This window comes from Gopherus evgoodei, chromosome 14 (genome assembly GCF_007399415.2).
Source record: "Gopherus evgoodei ecotype Sinaloan lineage chromosome 14, rGopEvg1_v1.p, whole genome shotgun sequence".
Classification (NCBI taxonomy): Eukaryota; Metazoa; Chordata; order Testudines; family Testudinidae; genus Gopherus; species Gopherus evgoodei.
This window is the reverse complement of record NC_044335.1, coordinates 9266947-9283857: the sequence shown is the minus strand read 5'-3', so window position 1 is coordinate 9283857 and position 16911 is coordinate 9266947. Positions and strand designations below refer to the sequence as shown.

General features: G+C 43.0%; 1 protein-coding gene across 2 annotated transcripts in view; it reads left to right on the top strand.

Moving 5' to 3' along the window:
• CDH4 (cadherin 4) overlaps positions 1-16911 on the top strand; it is a 701646-nt gene that overhangs the window by 537656 nt on the left and 147079 nt on the right. For both annotated transcript variants that reach the window (XM_030533430.1, XM_030533429.1), the window contains exon 5: positions 14342-14497. In XM_030533430.1, coding sequence (XP_030389290.1) covers positions 14342-14497 — 156 coding nt within the window. The remainder of the gene's footprint in view (positions 1-14341; positions 14498-16911) is intronic.

Here is a 16911-nt window from a genome sequence, read left to right as displayed (position 1 = left end):
ATTGGCTAATTCGGGGCACGTCAGAGCTGCAGGTCCGCAGCCACATCCGCAGGATCACTGGCCTGTTTGCTACCTTGGGCCTCATGATCAACGTGAACAAGTCCACTCTGCTCCCCTCGCAGAGGGTGGAGTTCATTGGGGCCGTCCTGGACTCCACCTTGGCCAGGGCCCTTCTACCGTTGCCCAGGTTCCAGTTGCTGTCGACGATCATTCAGCGCTTGCTGACAGCCCCCCTGACCTCGATAAGGACATGCCTAACCCTGTTAGGCCACATGGCGGCCTGCACTTTTGTGACAGGGTATGCACGGCTCCGCATGAGGCCCCTCCAATCTTGGCTCATCGCACAATATTGGCCGGCCAGACAGTCACTAGACACACTTGTCACAATCCCCCAGGGGGTGTTGGATTCCCTCGGTTGGTGGCTAGACCAGTCCGTCGTGTGTGCGGGGCTCCCATTCCACCCGCCCCAGCCCTCGGTGTCCCTAACAATGGACGCCTCAGATCTCGGCTGGGGGGCCCACCTGGGAACCCTGAGAACACAGGGCCTGTGGTCCCCGCAGGAGGTGGAGCTACACATCAACATGCGGGAGCTGAGAGCGGTCCGCCTTGCTTGTCAAACGTTCTGTCACCAGCTTCGAGGTCTTTGTGTCGCGGTATTTACCGACAACACGATGACCATGTACTATATCAACAAGCAGGGCGGCACCAGATCCTCTCCCCTATGTCACGAGGCGATGCGACTCTGGGACTTTTGTATAGCCCACTCCATTCACCTCATGGCTTCCTTCCTCCCCGGAGTACGGAACACGCTGGTGGACCGCCTGAGCAGATTCTTCTTCGCGCACGAGTGGTCCCTCCACCCGGACATTGCCCTCTCGATCTTCCAGAGGTGGGGTTGTCCTCGCGTGGACCTCTTCGCGTCCAGGGGGAACAGGAAATGCCAGGTGTTCTGCTCCTTTCAGGGCCGGGAACCCGGGTCTATAGCGGACGCCTTCCTTATTCCGTGGACGACCCACTTGTTCTACGCATTGCCTCCGTTCCCGCTGGTCCACAAGGTCCTTCTGAAGGTGCGCAGGGACAGGGCCCGCGTGATCATGGTAGCCCCAGCGTGGCCCAGGCAACATTGGTACCCCATGTTGCTGGACCTGGCCATAGCCAACCCAGTTCCCCTGCCCCTTCACCCGGACCTGATCACCCAGGACCACGGTACTCTCTGTCACCCGGACCTCCAGTCGCTGCACCTAGCAGCATGGCTCCTGCGTGGCTGACCAGATACGAGTTACGCTGCTCCACCCCGGTACGTGAGGAACTCTTGGGCAGCAGGAAGCCTTCCACCAGAGCGACGTACTCGGCCAAGTGGAAGCGTTTCTCCTGTTGGTGCACGGAGAGGGGTTTCCTCCCGATGGAAGTTTTGGTAGCCAATATTTTGGACTATATTTGGTCCCTCAAGCAACAGGGCCTGGCGATATCATCCCTTCGGGTCCACCTGGCGGCTATCTCCACCTTTCACCTGGGAGGGGATGGCCGCTCTGTTTTCTCTCACCCGACGGTGACTAGATTCCTTAAGGGGCTGGAACGTCTATACCCTAACATCCGACCCCCTGCCCCTACCTGGGATCTTAACCTGGTTTTGACTCGGCTCATGGGGCCCCCCTTTGAGCCGTTAGCGACTTGCTCCCTGCTCTATCTTTCTAGGAAGACTGCCTTTTTAGTAGCTATTACCTCAGCTAGACGGGTGTCGGAACTCCGGGCTCTCACGGTAGATCCCCTGTATACGGTCTTCCATAAAGATAAGGTGCAGCTGAGACCGCACCCTGCTTTTCTCCCCAAGGTGGTCTCAGCCTTTCACATCAACCAGGAGGTCTTCCTCCCAGTTTTTTTCCCGAAACTTCATTCTTCACGCAGGGAGCAACAACTCCACTCACTTGATGTCCGTCGGGCTCTCGTGTTTTATGTGGAGAGGACCAAACCGTTCCGCAAATCCCCCCAGCTTTTCGTGGCAGTAGCGGACCACATTAAGGGGCTTCCCATTTCCTCGCAGAGGTTATCCTCGTGGGTAACGTCCTGTATCAGGACCTGCTATGACTTGGCTCACGTTCCTACGGACCGTGTGACTGCGCACTCTACCAGGGCGCAGGCGTCGTCGCTGGCTTTCCTCGTCCGTGTGCCCATCCAGGAAATCTGCTGGGCAGCGACCTGGTCATCGGTCCACACCTTTGCTTCCCACTACGCCCTGGTCCAGCAGTCCAGAGAGGACGCGGCCTTCGGATCTGCAGTGCTCCATGCCGCTACTTCTCACTCCGACCCCACCGCCTAGGTATGGCTTGGGATTCACCTAACTGGAATGGATATGAGCAATCACTCGAAGAAGAAAAGACAGTTACTCACCTTTGTAACTGTTGTTCTTCGAGATGTGTTGCTCATATCCATTCCACACCCGCCCTCCTTCCCCACTGTTGGAGTAGCCGGCAAGAAGGAACTGAGGAGTGGGTGGGCCGGCGGGTATATATCAGGCGCCATGGTGGCGCCACTCTAGGGGGCGACCTGCCGGCCCACTGGAGTTGCTAGGGTAAAAAGTTTCCGACGAACATGCACGTGCGGCACGCACACCTAACTGGAATGGATATGAGCAACACATCTCGAAGAACAACAGTTACAAAGGTGAGTAACCGTCTTTTTCAAATCAGTGAAGTTCGGCTAAGTTTGAAATTTACTTCTAGGCAATCTCCCACCCCTAATTAATGAAGCAGTTCTGCAGACAGGAGTAGAGACTGATGGAGTCTGAGGACATCTGTATAAGGGGGATTGGTTGGGTAAAAATACCTTTGAAAAGTAGACCATGAATGTAAGAATTGCAGCTGGTGAGTGTGACCCAGGGACCTCTTGGGGACGACAACTGGCAGAGGGCACGGGATACACAGGGGCTTCAGGGATACCCTGGGTCAGGTATATGCACAATATTTCACCGAAGTGTAGGATATGAGATCTCTGCCAAGAGCCCATTGATCGTCATAATTACTGTGAAATGTATATGTGGATAGTATTTAAGGAGTTATGTATCTATGCTAAAAATTATGTTTGTAAGGTCTTGGAGTTAAGGCAGGTCACCAGGAGGTTATGTACTTTGGAAATGTTCCTTTCAGACAGGAAACGATGCCTTTCTGCCTGTCTGGTCATTGATGTATTCTGGGCCTCGCAATACGTGCCTATCCGCATACTGAAAAGGGGGCAGAACGAAAGACTGTGAAATGTCCTAGAGAGGAAATTTTCAGGGTGAAACAAACAGCAGAGGTGCAAGGAATATTGTGGGGTGCAAGAAAACACACAGGATCCTTCACCTAGGAGGCAAGTAACAGTGTGCTTGTCTCATGAAAGGAGGGTCACCGCCAAGGATTTTGGGTGAGCAATACTCTATCAGACACAAGAGTATTTTATTAATTAAGACTAGGCTCTAGAGTGCGTGTTATGGTTTTATTTTACATGTAACCCTTTGTTGCCAGTACTTCTATTTGCTGCTACTGAAATCTCTGGGCTTTGTTAAGCACAGAGCTGATTTCGCTATAAATATTTCTAAATGCTGTGGCATTAAACAGAGCAGTGATCCGAGGTGGAACATGTAAGCTGGGATATCTTGTTTCTTTGGAAGCATCAGATCTATAAATACTGTGAGTGTCCAGTGGACAAGGGGCTAGACACTCTAGGGAGGTGCTCAGAGGGCTTGAGGGATGCAGTGTGCCAATTGCTAAACTGTAGGGTAGCAGCAGGACCTACAAGGCCTAAAGGGGGGTGCTTGTGTTTTCGGTGGGCAGTGGAGCTGGGTAGCTGACTGATGCCAGGCACAGACAAGGTTTTCCACGCTAAGGACCCGGGTGGCAAAGTGTCTCACAGCCCTGGGTACCCCAGGAAGCATCACGGTGAGTGGAAGGTAGCTGGGGCAATTGTCTGTGACAAAGAGGAATAACTGCAATAGGAACCAAAAGGGTCTATGAAGATGAGGAAGGAAGAGGGTTTTGCAGAGAATTGTTGACCTTAGATTGTTGAAGTGGGATAGTACTAGAAAGGATCATAGGGGAGAGAGGAATGGTCTAATTATTATGTAATCCTCTCTTGAGTCAGGGAACTGGACTAGATGACCTCTCAAGGTCCCTTCCAGTCCTACAGTTCTGTGACAGAATCAGCTGTAACCAGCTTTTTGATGCTCCCCACCCCTTTCCATGGTTAGAACTCTGGTGCAAAAGAGAGTCTGGCCCAATGTTTGGAGATGTGTGAAGAGTGATATTCCCAGAATGGTTTGCCTGTCCCAGACTAAGAGGCACTCTACTGCTATATACTGAAAATTGGTTTTATTATGTACCTCATAGTATACTTTATGGTATACCTGAGATCAGTTTTATTTGCAACGTATATGTTCTTGTGATGTATATGGTGTGCATACATGTGCATGCTCGTATGTGTGTGTGGTGCAAATGGCATGTGTGTATATTAGTGTACACTGTGCATATAATGTTTACAAGTGTGGTATGTGTGAGATGCAGACTGTGTGTATGTATGTTTTTGCACAGTGCATGAGGTATATGTGTGCATGTGTTTATGCTCCATACATACAGTGTGATATGGTACATATGACATGAACGGATGTGTGTTTGTAGCCTTGTGTCTGACATTTGCTCATTTGTCAGTACTTTTTATACTTTGTTCTCAGAGTTACTGGAGTTCCAACACTCTTTTGGCAGTATAATTTAAGGAAGAAATGCTGCTCTTGGATGTCCATGATCAGCAGCCTTTGTCCTTGGTACAAAGAAGCACAATGTTCATCCAAGGGCAGAATTTGGCCCTAAGAGATACAGTATGAAAAACAGTATTTCATCTGAGAAGTTGTATAGTATCTCAATGAAAGACCACTGGGATCACAGCCATGTCTCAGAAACTGCACCAATGAAGAATAAAACAGGGAGGATTTAAACATGCATTAATGCCCTCTAATATTGTCCCTATGATAGATATTTTCTTTTAAGGAGGATTACACTTTCAACCATTTCAAGTTTAGCTCGTCCCTTTGTTAATGAATGACATCGCTTTTCCATATACTCTACTCAATGTAATATACGCTATAGGAGGAAAGTATCTTGTTATATAGCTGGGATCATTAGAGACTTAATACAATGTTCAGTGTAAAAGACCACTTAGGGATGAGGGTATCGATACAATGACAAAAAGGACAGGAGTACTTGTGGCACCTTAGAGACTAACAAATTTATTTGAGCATGAGTTTTGTGGGCTGCAGCTCGCTTCATCAGATGCATAGAATGGAACATACAGTAAGAAGATATTTATGCATACAGAGAACATGAAAAGATGGAAGTACCCATATCAGCTGTAAGAGGCTAATTAATTAAGAGAAGCTTTTATCAGCAGGGGAGAAAAACTTCTGAAGTGATATCAAGATGGCCCATTTAGGACAGTTGACACGAAGGTGTGAGGATACTTTAACATGGGGAAATAGATTCAATTAGTGTAATGACCAAGCCATTCCCAGTCTCTGTTTAAACCCATCTTAATGGTATCTAGTTTGCATATTAATTCAAGTTCACCAGCTTCTCATTGGAGTCTGTTTTTTAAGCTTTTCTGTTGCAAAATTGCCACCTTAATGTCTGTTACTGAATGGCCAGAGAGGTTGAAGAGTTCTCCTATGGTTTTTGAATGTTATGATTCCTGATGTCAGATTTGTGTCCGTTTATTCTTTTGCATAGAGACTGTCCAGTTTGGCCAATGTACATGGCAGAGGGGCATTGCTGGCACGTGATGACATATATCACATTGGTAGATGTGCAGGTGAATGAGCCCCTGATGGTGTGACTGATGTGATTAGGTCCTATGATGGTGTCACTTGAATAGATACGTGGACAGAGTTGGCATCGGGCTTTGTTGCAAGGATAGGTTCCTGGGTTAGTGTTTTTGTTATATGGTGTGTGGTTGCTGGTAAGTATTTGCTTCAGGTTAGGTGGCTGTCTGTAAGCGAGGACAGGTCTGTCTCCCAAGATCTGTGAGAGTGAGGGATCATCTTTCAGGATAGGTTGTAAATCTTTGATGATGCGCTGGAGATGTTTCAGTTGGGGGCTGAAGGTGACGGCTAGTGGCGTTCTGTTATTTTCTTTGTTGAGCCTGTCCTGTAGTAGGTGACTTCTGGGTACTCTTCTGGCTCTGTCAATCTGTTTTTTCACTTCAGCAGGTGAGTATTGTAGTTTTAAGAATGCTTGATAGAGATCTTGTAGATGTTTGTCTCTGTCTGAGAGATTGGAACAAATGCGGTTGTATCTTAGAGCTTGGCTGTAGACAGTGGATCGTGTGGTGTATCCTGGATGGAAGCTGAAGGCATGTAGGTAAGTATAGCAGTCAGTAGATTTCCGGTATAGGGTGGTGTTTATGTGGCCATCGCTTATTAGCACAGTAGTGTCTAGGCAATGGACCATTTGTGTGAACTGGTCTAGGCTGAACTTGCTGGTGGTGGAAACTGTTGAAATCATGGTGGAATTCCTCAAGGGCTTCTTTTCCATGGGTCCAGATAATGAAGATGTCATCAATGCAGTGCAAGTAGAGTAGGGGCGTTAGGGGACGAGAGCTAAGGAAGCGTTGTTCTAAGTCAGCCATAAAAATGTTGGCATACTGTGGGGCTATGCAGGTACCCATAGCAGTGCCACTGACTTTAGGGTGACCAGATGTCCCGATTTTATAGGGACAGTCCTGATTTTTGGGTCTTTTTCTTATATAGGCTTCTATTACCCCCCATCTCCATCCCAATTTTTCACACTTGCTGTCTGGTCACCCTAACTGCCTTGAAGGTATATATTGTCCCCAAATGTGAAATAGTTGTAGGTGAGGACAAAATCACAAAGTTCAACTACCACATTTGCCATGACATTATCAGGGATACTGTTCCTGATGGCTTGTAGTCCATCTTTGTGTGGAATGTTGGTGTAGAGGGCTTCTATAGTGGCCATGGAAGATCCACATTGGCCATGGAAGGTCACCAATGGATTGTAGTTTCCTCAGGAAGTCAGTGGTGTCTTGAAGATAGCTGGGAGTGCTGGTAGCATAGGGCCTGAGGAGAGAGTCCACATAGCCAGACAATCCTACAGTTGCTATGGGTACTTCCACCTTTTCATGTTCTCTGTATGTATAAATGTCTTCTTACTGTATGTTCCATTCTATGCATCCGAAGAAGTGGGCTGTAGCCCATGAAAGCTTATGCTCAAATAAATTTGTTAGTCTCTAAGGTGCCACAAGTACTCCTGTTCTTTTTGCTGATACAGACTAACACAGCTGCTACTCTGATACAATGACAAGATTCGTAATCTCTGCCCTTCCAGCATCCACGAAGTAATATCCCAAAAATTAATCTAGGCAGATTTTGTAGCCCTTAAACTTAGACATTTAGAGTTTTATTGTGTTTCAGTGTTATACATTGTTATCTGCTTGTAAACAGGTCTAAAAGTTTCATTTAAGGCTGAGGATAGTGTCTCTAATCCCACTGTGTGTGATCAGTGATATCTGTAGGCATGGTACAGAGTGTGAATTGAAATGCACTGCTATTTAAGGTCAGGAGAGCTGGACAACAGGGGAAAAGACATAGCTTATTATGAAAGTAAAGGTCACACCGAGACAAATTATATCCCATGAGAGTGGAATAAACTCCCCTTCATGAAGATACAGCAGTGTCGGTTTCTTAATGTTTACCTTTGTGCTGCTCCAACACTGTGATACCAAGAGGAATGCTGCTTGTGCTGAAATGCCTGTATGTTGGTTGTGCAAAGACTGATATGATGTGCCATTTGATTTTTTTAAACCGCTTGGACCAGATCCTCAGCTGGGGTGAATCGATGTTATTCTGTGGAAGCCAATGGAGCTATACACTGATTTACACCAGCTGAGGATTGGCCTCCTTAGTTACAGTGTTATAGTTAATACCGTTAAGGTTGATATTTGCTAATTCTTCTAACCTCATGTAACAAGTGCTTTTATTCTTCGCACAGTGCCACTCTCAGGAGAGTGCTGGTCTCTCTCTGTCCTACATGGGCTTTGTGATGGAAGCTAATGGAAGGCTCGTGGATGTACCCACAATAAGGACACACTCTGAAAAGACTTCAGGCAGAAATCCCAATATTCTTACCTGGTTTTTACTTAGTCCTCACTCATGCATAGCTGTCACTGACTAGCTGCTTGAGGAAGGGTTGCAGGCCTGAATTATGAACAAAGATGTCAAGTTTTAGTCCATTATTGATAAAGGAAAATGTCCTCCAGTAGCACGCAGGCCAGTGACTTTCCCATCATGACAGTTACTAGTGCTCTTTCCTGAGCTACCAGAGTAATTTCATTTGGTTTCAACTTCCATTATGCAAGATGGCAATAATTAAATGGATGGAGTCTCCAGGCCCCCATCATTTAATAAGGAGCCCTGGTATCTTGCATGATGGGAGATCAAACTAAATGAAATAGCCCCAGTAGCTTAAGAAAGGGTCAAGTTCTCTGCACCTGGAAATGGCTGTTGCACCATTGGAGATGCCCCTAATTACATCACCAGGGACTTTGTGCCCTAGTAACTCCCTTGATAAAGCTCAGACTAGTAAAGGTGGGATTGGCAGTTTTAGGTATCTAAATTCTTGCTGTGGTAAAAAATATTGGTAACATGCTGCTATGTTCTAGATATTTCAATACTATTCTTTTTCTATCCATCCTCCCCCCGCCCCCCGTATTTTTCACTGTTTCTGCAGTGTGGTGCAGTTTTTCAATTTGAAAACTAAATCTATTGCAAAAGAACTGGAGAACAGTACATATTGCTTTAGAAACTACTCTTCTGTATCAATTAAGATTACATGTGGAAGACCCATTAGCTTTGCTCACTTCCTGTTACAGATGCATTAGCTTTTTGACCTTCATAATAACAAGTAATGAAGGTTGCTTAATTAGCTAATCATGAAGACCGTGCAGCAAATTACAGTATATTGAATCTTCACCAGGAAAGAAAAAGAGATCTGATGGCAATGGCATCAACTGTCAGCCATTGCAGGTCCCTATCTCCACTCTAAACCTTAGCACCAGTAGATAAGAGTACAACAAGCTTAGATGCCATATGAGTCCAACAGTCACTAAGTCCTGCAGCATCCAGACTGCTAACTCATGCTAAAACACAAGTGCTCTGCAGCTGCAAATGGTATTTCAGCAAAAGCTAAAATGCAGCTGATAGCCAGTGCAATTAGTATTACCACTTTACAAAGTCTTGTGGCCTTGTAATATCCCTCGTGATTGTATTGGAAAAGGTGATTTTCAATAACACATTAAGGTCTCTTGATTAAGTCTGATTTAGACTCTCCCTTTTCCCTTTTGCTTGTTACATCTTCCGCATCTTCCCCTATATCATACACAGGGAAGAAAGACAAAACCTAAATAAACAAACCAGAAAAACCTGGAGTGAAAGACATGAATAAAAAGAATAACTAGGAGGGGTGAAAATCAAGGGACGCACATCCACACAGGCTCTTGCTCACGAACAGAAACTGGCTTACTGGGAGGCTGAATTGGGGAGAGATTGGCAGAAGCCAAAGAATCTGAAAAACATTGGAAGCTCAGGTGCAATTCCATAATTTAGTAAATTTTCATTGCTACCCCATTCGGAGAGTCAGTGAGAAAGAAACAAAATTCTACTGGTAAGTGTCAGCTTGGAGGCCAAGCAGATTTGTGGTTAGATTACTGGTGCTTACAGAGAGTACCTGTAGTTGCTTGAAAGCTGCAGAGAAGTATGGTAGTAGCCATGAGGTTTATTTCCTTGTATTTTAGTGTTTTGAAGCATCTCCTTTCACGTACACAGATCATATAAGTCAGATGTAAAAGCAGAGGTTTTAATGCATGTGAAAGAGGTTCTTGAGCCCCAAAGGCCTCCAGTATAATATTTTTACTCTCCTTTGCTTTAAGCTAAATCAATTAAAAAATCTTACAGGCAAGAGTTTCAAGAGGATTCAACCTCATGAGAGGCATCAGGCCCCTAGGGCTAAGGGAACACTGGGCTAATGGACAAGACCTTCACAGTTAGGTTTTGGGGAGGGGGGGTTAAGTGTTTTGAGCTCTTCCTTAGGAATGTTGATAGTAGCTACATGGAGACAGAAGAAATCAATAACTCAACTCCATTTGGTATTTCCAACCTTTCTCTATTTGTCAGCCCAATTAAAAGGGGTAAAGGTCCCCTCCCCGTCAGCTTGTTTGTAGACCATCATTACGGGAAACTGGGAACACACTACATATGATAATAGCTTTATGTTCTAGAGTTTAAAGGCCTGAGTGCTACCACTAAAACTACTTCTGCTGTAGTTAATGGGAATTCTCCTTTAGCTCAGGTATGGTAGCACTTTGTCTTTCAGATTTGAGGGTCCTTTTTTCAAGTCCCAGCAAAGACAAATTCCTCAGAAGACAGTTGCAATTTTTTCTTTCTTTCTTTCCAGTGTCTCCCTTGCTGCCTGGGTAGCAGCTTGAGGTCACTGGAAGGTGTACTAATAGAGGGCAGAAGTTAATAAATATTATCTTAACCCCATGGCTCTTCATATTTCTCTCACTTAGTTATTCCTTGTCCATTTTATTTCGGCCATGTTTTACTGAAATAAAATGTGTTTAAAAGTCAGCAGGCAATAATATGATTGGAGATGCGGTGTTAGAATTCCGCCTTTTTACTGATTTGTAAAGAGATTGTTACATTATAGCTGAAAATGTTTACATGGATGATTCTTAAACACTGCAAATTCAGTTTAATAAAAAAAATCCTTAGTAGGAGTCTCAATGAGCAATAAGATGTAGCTGAATTAAAATATTTGCACTAAAATTAATGAGCCAAACTTAGAATGCTTAAATTGACTCTTAAGTGTGCTAATTTAAAGGATTTGAATATGTTTGCATTTCTTGGCATCCATGCAACACTTTGAATACATGAGAGATATAGCCTTCAATTATTTTCCATTTGGTCCTTGTAATGGGCAAAACAGCTCAGAGCTTAATAATAAAAGATATTTATTGTTTAGCATTGACATTGTTCTACATGGCCATTAATAACTATGCCGTGTTGTTTAAAATAGAAAATCAGATTCAAGTATCCAGAAGTCATGCAAATATTAATGTTACAGTTTCATCTTTTACACTGAGTTTTGTGGGATGATCTATCATCTTATTTTTCAGCTTGTTAGTAGAAACTGAAAAGGGATAAATTGATCATTTTACTTTGCCTAGATACATCCCCAGATGGGTACGCCTTGCCCGTGACCCATAAATGACTCATTTTGTATCAAATAGCAAATATTATACAATGACAAAATAAGTCCAAGTTAACTTCATATTGTATCATGATATAGTATATTTCACAGAAGCTCTTCTGAGCCAAATACAGTTGTGTGTCATTACATGGTATCTTGGATTATACATGATCGGGTAATTCACCAGCTATTTGGTGTACCCTGAATTGCCAACTATACAATTCTCAACAGCCCACTGTTCCTTTTATCCCCAGTCATAGAGCAGCAGGTTAGTAACTGCAGGACCTAGGGCAGGAATTAGGAATACTAAAACTACAAGGATGTGATCAGTAGAAACAGATGTATAAAGTCTGTTACCTTGAACAAGCTCTTAAGTTGAAATTTCACCCAATAGTAAAACTTATAGGAACAATACAGCTGGATGTTAAATCTTGATGGAGGTTTATGTCCCTTAAGATTTTACCTAAAAATGTGACATGAAGTCCTATATCAGCAAAGGATAGTTAGCATGTGAAAGGGAAAGTCCATAAAAATTCAGCAATGCTAGTAACCTCAAGATCATATCTGATGACAGAATTACATGAATTCTATATCAAGGTTTACATCATACATTTCTGTGTATTTTGGCCATTATGTTCGAAAATCTTTAAAGGGGAAAAGGCTGTTTCTGTTTTTATTTACACTGATTGTACATCTCTGTCATTCCATTGATCTCCAGTTATTATGGATTTATTATAGTGTAAATGAAAGAACAGAATCAGACTCAAACTCTTTCCAGTTATGAGTTGGGAATTAAATTATTGGACTTTATTTTGGCTAGCTCAGCCGGGGTTGAACCTACAACATGCTGCAGCTTACTGAATGACGCATCTCATTAAGCCAACAGGGAGGTCTGATTGGGACTCAGGATACCTGGGTTCAGTTCCTAATTCGCCACAGGTTCTCCTTTATGGCCTTGGTCATATCACTCAATCTCTCTTATCCCCAGTTCCCCATCTGTAAAATGTAGATAACATTTCTCTACCTCACTGGGGTGCTGTGAGGAAAACTCCACTCGTATTTGTGAGGCACTCAGGATAAGGTGAGGAGAGCCATGTCAGAACCTAGATATACAGAATTATAACATTTGTCCTGATTCTGAGTCTGACGAACTCCCCATCGATAGTGCATTTCTTGATGTGGTTAACAATTCCAAAGGCTAAATTCCTTCCCATGTGTTTGTGGAGAGTGAAAACCCTTTTATAAAAAATGAATGTCTTACAATGATCACCAAACACCATAAGTTAACTGTAATTTAAAGTATACATTACTTTAACCAGGTCTTCATACATACTGATACAGTGCCTAGCACAGTAGAACGTTGAGGATCCTGGGGGGACCTCTGTGACTGCCAAATGTTTGCAAGATTTAACACAGTGTATTTGTTTTGCTAAATGTAGTATAATTATCTCATAGATTTTCTTAGTACAACTTGATAACTCACATGTATCTCATGGTATATTTCATTTCCTGGATCTGCAGTGACTTACTTACAGAAAGTTTAACTCTCATTAATGCTAATGAAAGAAATCCATGGAAAGAAGTGTGTGCATATATATTGGTCACATACGGAGGGTTTCAGGATAGTAGCCACCACCTCCCAATTTCCTGCAGCTGATAAACAAACTCTCATCTCCCCTTCAGAAACTACTTTTGCTCACCTAGAATGGAACTTCTTTTAATTCAATTATTTGTGCCTACACCATAGTATTCCAGAGTGTGAAGACTTTTCAGAAAATGCACTGTCATATCAAAGAAATACTAACGTACACTCATCTATAAAATGGATTTATGTGATGTTCCCACTAATTTATTGCATTTGTAAACCTGGCTAGAACAAAATGCCTGTTTTTCACATTTACACTTGTAAGATAGTTTGTGACAGTGTGAGGGCTGGTAGTTTGTTTATTTGTACCTTGTACCTTGCATTTTCCTTCAGAAATAGCCCGACATTACAAGAACTTCTTTAAATGGCTGGTCTAGAAATTACCTTCAGATTTAAAGCAATACAATCAAGGTTGCTAGGGTAACATCTTACCCTGCCTTTTTATTTTCTTCTATCTGTTTCCAAAGTTCATGTAATTCTTCATGTCATATCTGATTTTTTTTTGTGTTTCTCAAGGTGGGAAGGAGGCTGGGAGGAATGGGTTTTGAAAGCAATGCTGTAATGCTCTTTTCCATAAGAAGACGTTCATACGTAATGCTAGCAGTCCGTCAGGCATTAGTAACCCTGCATTAACAAGCCAACAAGCTTGTATTAGGAATGAAATAAAGGCTTCTGTTTTCAGAATAGCTTGCATATGTTTACATACACAGTTAGAATGGTTAAAAATGCAATCCTGATGATTACAGAGAATTGTCAAAATTGATTAGTGGGTGTCTAGTGATTTACAGATGCCCAGCTCCAGACGCCTAAAAGGGGCTGGATTTTTAGAGGGCAAGAATTTGGCACTTTGTGAAAGTCAGGCCTCCTTTCAGGTATCTCAGTTCAGATGCCCCCAAATTAAAGTACCTATAATCACTAGTTGCTTTTGAAAATTTAGGGTCTGTATGCCTAGTCAGCGTGTTAGAATTCTAGGCTAAGATTTTCAAAAGAACCTGAGGGAATTAGGTGCCCAACTCCATTAGACTCCTCCTAAAAAATCCCAGCCCTAATTATTTGCATGCATAATTTAATCACCGTGGATGCATGTGCAGTTGCATAAATTGCGCATGCAAATGGATGCACTTCTGAGAATCAGGGCCAGAATGTCAGAGGGTTTTGCTTTCTAGGTTCCAAATGATCATTGTAAACAAAAGTGAAAAAAAAAATGAGTTCAAAGTTTATGAAGGATCTTTTTTCTGCAGTCTAGTTTCAGGCCCTTGGTATGCAGATCTCCTATCAGAGTTAACAGCATTGCATGTAGAAGGCTTGCAAGATTGAGCCTTAATGTCCTCCTAACTATATAGCATGAATATCTGTGTCACTAACCCATTGTCCATAGCTTACTGATTATCTTTAATTATTTATACAGATTCGTTCTGATAAGGACAGTGAGATCCATATTAGGTACAGCATCACTGGAGTAGGAGCTGACCAGCCACCTATGGAAGTCTTCAGCATTGATCCTGTGTCTGGCAGAATGTATGTGACACGTCCAATGGACAGAGAAGAAAGAGCTTCCTACCATGTAAGTGTATGAAAATATATATTTTTTATGCATTGTACATGTATCCCCCAATCCACAGCTCGTCTGCACAAGAATAGTGCAAAAGGACTTTGTAGCTAGAATACACGCACAGATTTGGGTCCTTCCCTGAGTTTGGGGTCTGAACTCACAAAGTCAAAGTAAAACTATCAAAATTAGTAGATTTCAGCAGGTTTCACTTCATCACTGAATGTTTTGTACAATTTAGATGTAGAACTGTGGATCCAACTTGTCTGCCCAGAATTAGGGCCCAGGTTTGCATTTCTAGTTTATGAGGAAATGAGAAAGCATGCGAGTGTTGCCCAGTTCAGGATTTATTGATCACATATTTTGCACAGATCAACTCCTTTCTGTGTGACTGAGAAAAGGATAAGGCATGGTTTTCATGATAGATTTGCATGTTTTCACTAAAGGTGCGATTCTGTATTGATGTGGTTAAATCAGTGCATTTTGTATATGTCTACATGGGAGCTGGAAGGTGTAATTTCCAGTTCAAGGAGCCAGACCTGCACTAGCTGTGATCAAACTAGCATCCTAAAATTAGAAATGTTGCCATAGTGGTGCTAGTGGGCGAGGGGCTTACCTCCCCAAGTACATGCCTAGCACCTTGGATAGCATCACTCTTGAAGCAGCTATCTCCTCACACCACTCGCTACTGCCACACTTCTATTTTTAGCACATTGGTTCTATTGGCATGGATTTGTCTCCTTGAGCTGGAATTTACACCTTCCAGCTCTAGTGTAGACATACCCTTTATGTGTAGACTCTCTGTGTTGTTTTAAATGTGCTTTGTATCAGTTAGCCCTTGTTAAATAGGCAGCATAGCTATTGCCACTGAAGCCTGGTAGTGTAGAGCAACAGAAGGAGGTTTTCCATCACTGTAGGAACCCCACCTCCCCGAGTGATGGGTCAAAGCATTCTTCTGTCAGTCTAGCTGTGTCTACACCGGGGGTAGGGCTGTGAAAAATGTCACGCTGTTTGTGATGTGGTTAAACCAACCTAAGCCCCATTGTAAACATCTTCTCTCAATCTAGTTCCGCCTTTCTGAGAGGTGGATATGCTACTCCAGTGGAAGAACCCCTTCTATCGCTGTAGTGTACAGCACTGTGGCCGTGTCACTATAGCGTTTCTAGTGAACACATAGCTTAAGCCTGCTTTAAACTGATGTAGTGTCTGCACACAATGTTACACTGATTTAGGGCATATCTACACTAGAAAACTGCTGTGACACAGCTGTAGGATAGACACTACAGCAACAGGAGGTTTTCTGTCGCTGCAGTAAATCCATCTCTCCCAGAGACACTAGCTAAGTCAACAGAATAATTTTTCTATCGACCTAGTGATATCTACACTGGGGCTTAGGTCAGTTTAACTGCATCACACAGGATCTGAAATTTTTCACAGTCCTGAGTGATGTAGTTTAGCCAATGTAACTTAATAGCGTAGCAGTTGTTTAACTGAGAGCTGGTCAAGTTTATGTATAGATCAGGCCTAAAAGAGAAACCAATATCAACATTAGGGTGTCATAGGAAGTTACCGATTCATTACTGCAGTTGGACACACAGTAACAATTATAGTCATTTTTCATTTTAAATCCTCTGGAAGTGCTCAGACGCAGACAGTATAGTGCAGGGATCATGTAAGATCTTAAGTAGGTAGATAGACTAATATTAAATACCAGGGAATTAATAAATATTAGTAACACCAGAGATGCTTCCATAGACTCTACTGTCTCACAAAATGTTCTATGTGCAGTGTAATTACAGTGTAATTGGTCTTTGTATTATAATCTACAGCACAATCACAGTCACAAAGTATTACAAAGTATAACCAAATAGTAAATACAGTCATACAAACTGATTACAAAATAATAGTACTCCTTGCATGCCAGTTGCACAAAACTTCAGTACTTCCTGCGTCCATCCATTAGCTCTTTTCTACAGCAGCTACAAAAAGTTGTTTCATGGATTGCTTTGTATCAGCATTGGACACATCCTTTGGTATCATAATAGTTATTCCTGGAGATGCTATAGTGTCAATGCAATGGTCTGGACTACTTCCACCACCGCATATTCCTAACTGCGCTGTCAGAGATGCACACTTCGTTAGCGTTATCAAGTGTCCAGTTAACCAGGGTGACAATGCTTTTGGCCAGGAGTAGAGGGATAAAGAAAATAGATTACCTCTTAAGTTGGATGGAGAGAGAAGTTTCCCCCGGGCAAAAAAGAATCAGAAGCAAAATTATTTTATCCTCTGTGAAGAAGAACAATAATTTTGTCTGCTGTGCCCGTGAAAATAATGAAGAGGATTATTTTGGAAAAGGAATATTTGAGATAGAACCTATGTTGCTTCAGTGTTTCGATATTTTTTAAATGCTGCTGGGTCGTTATAATAGC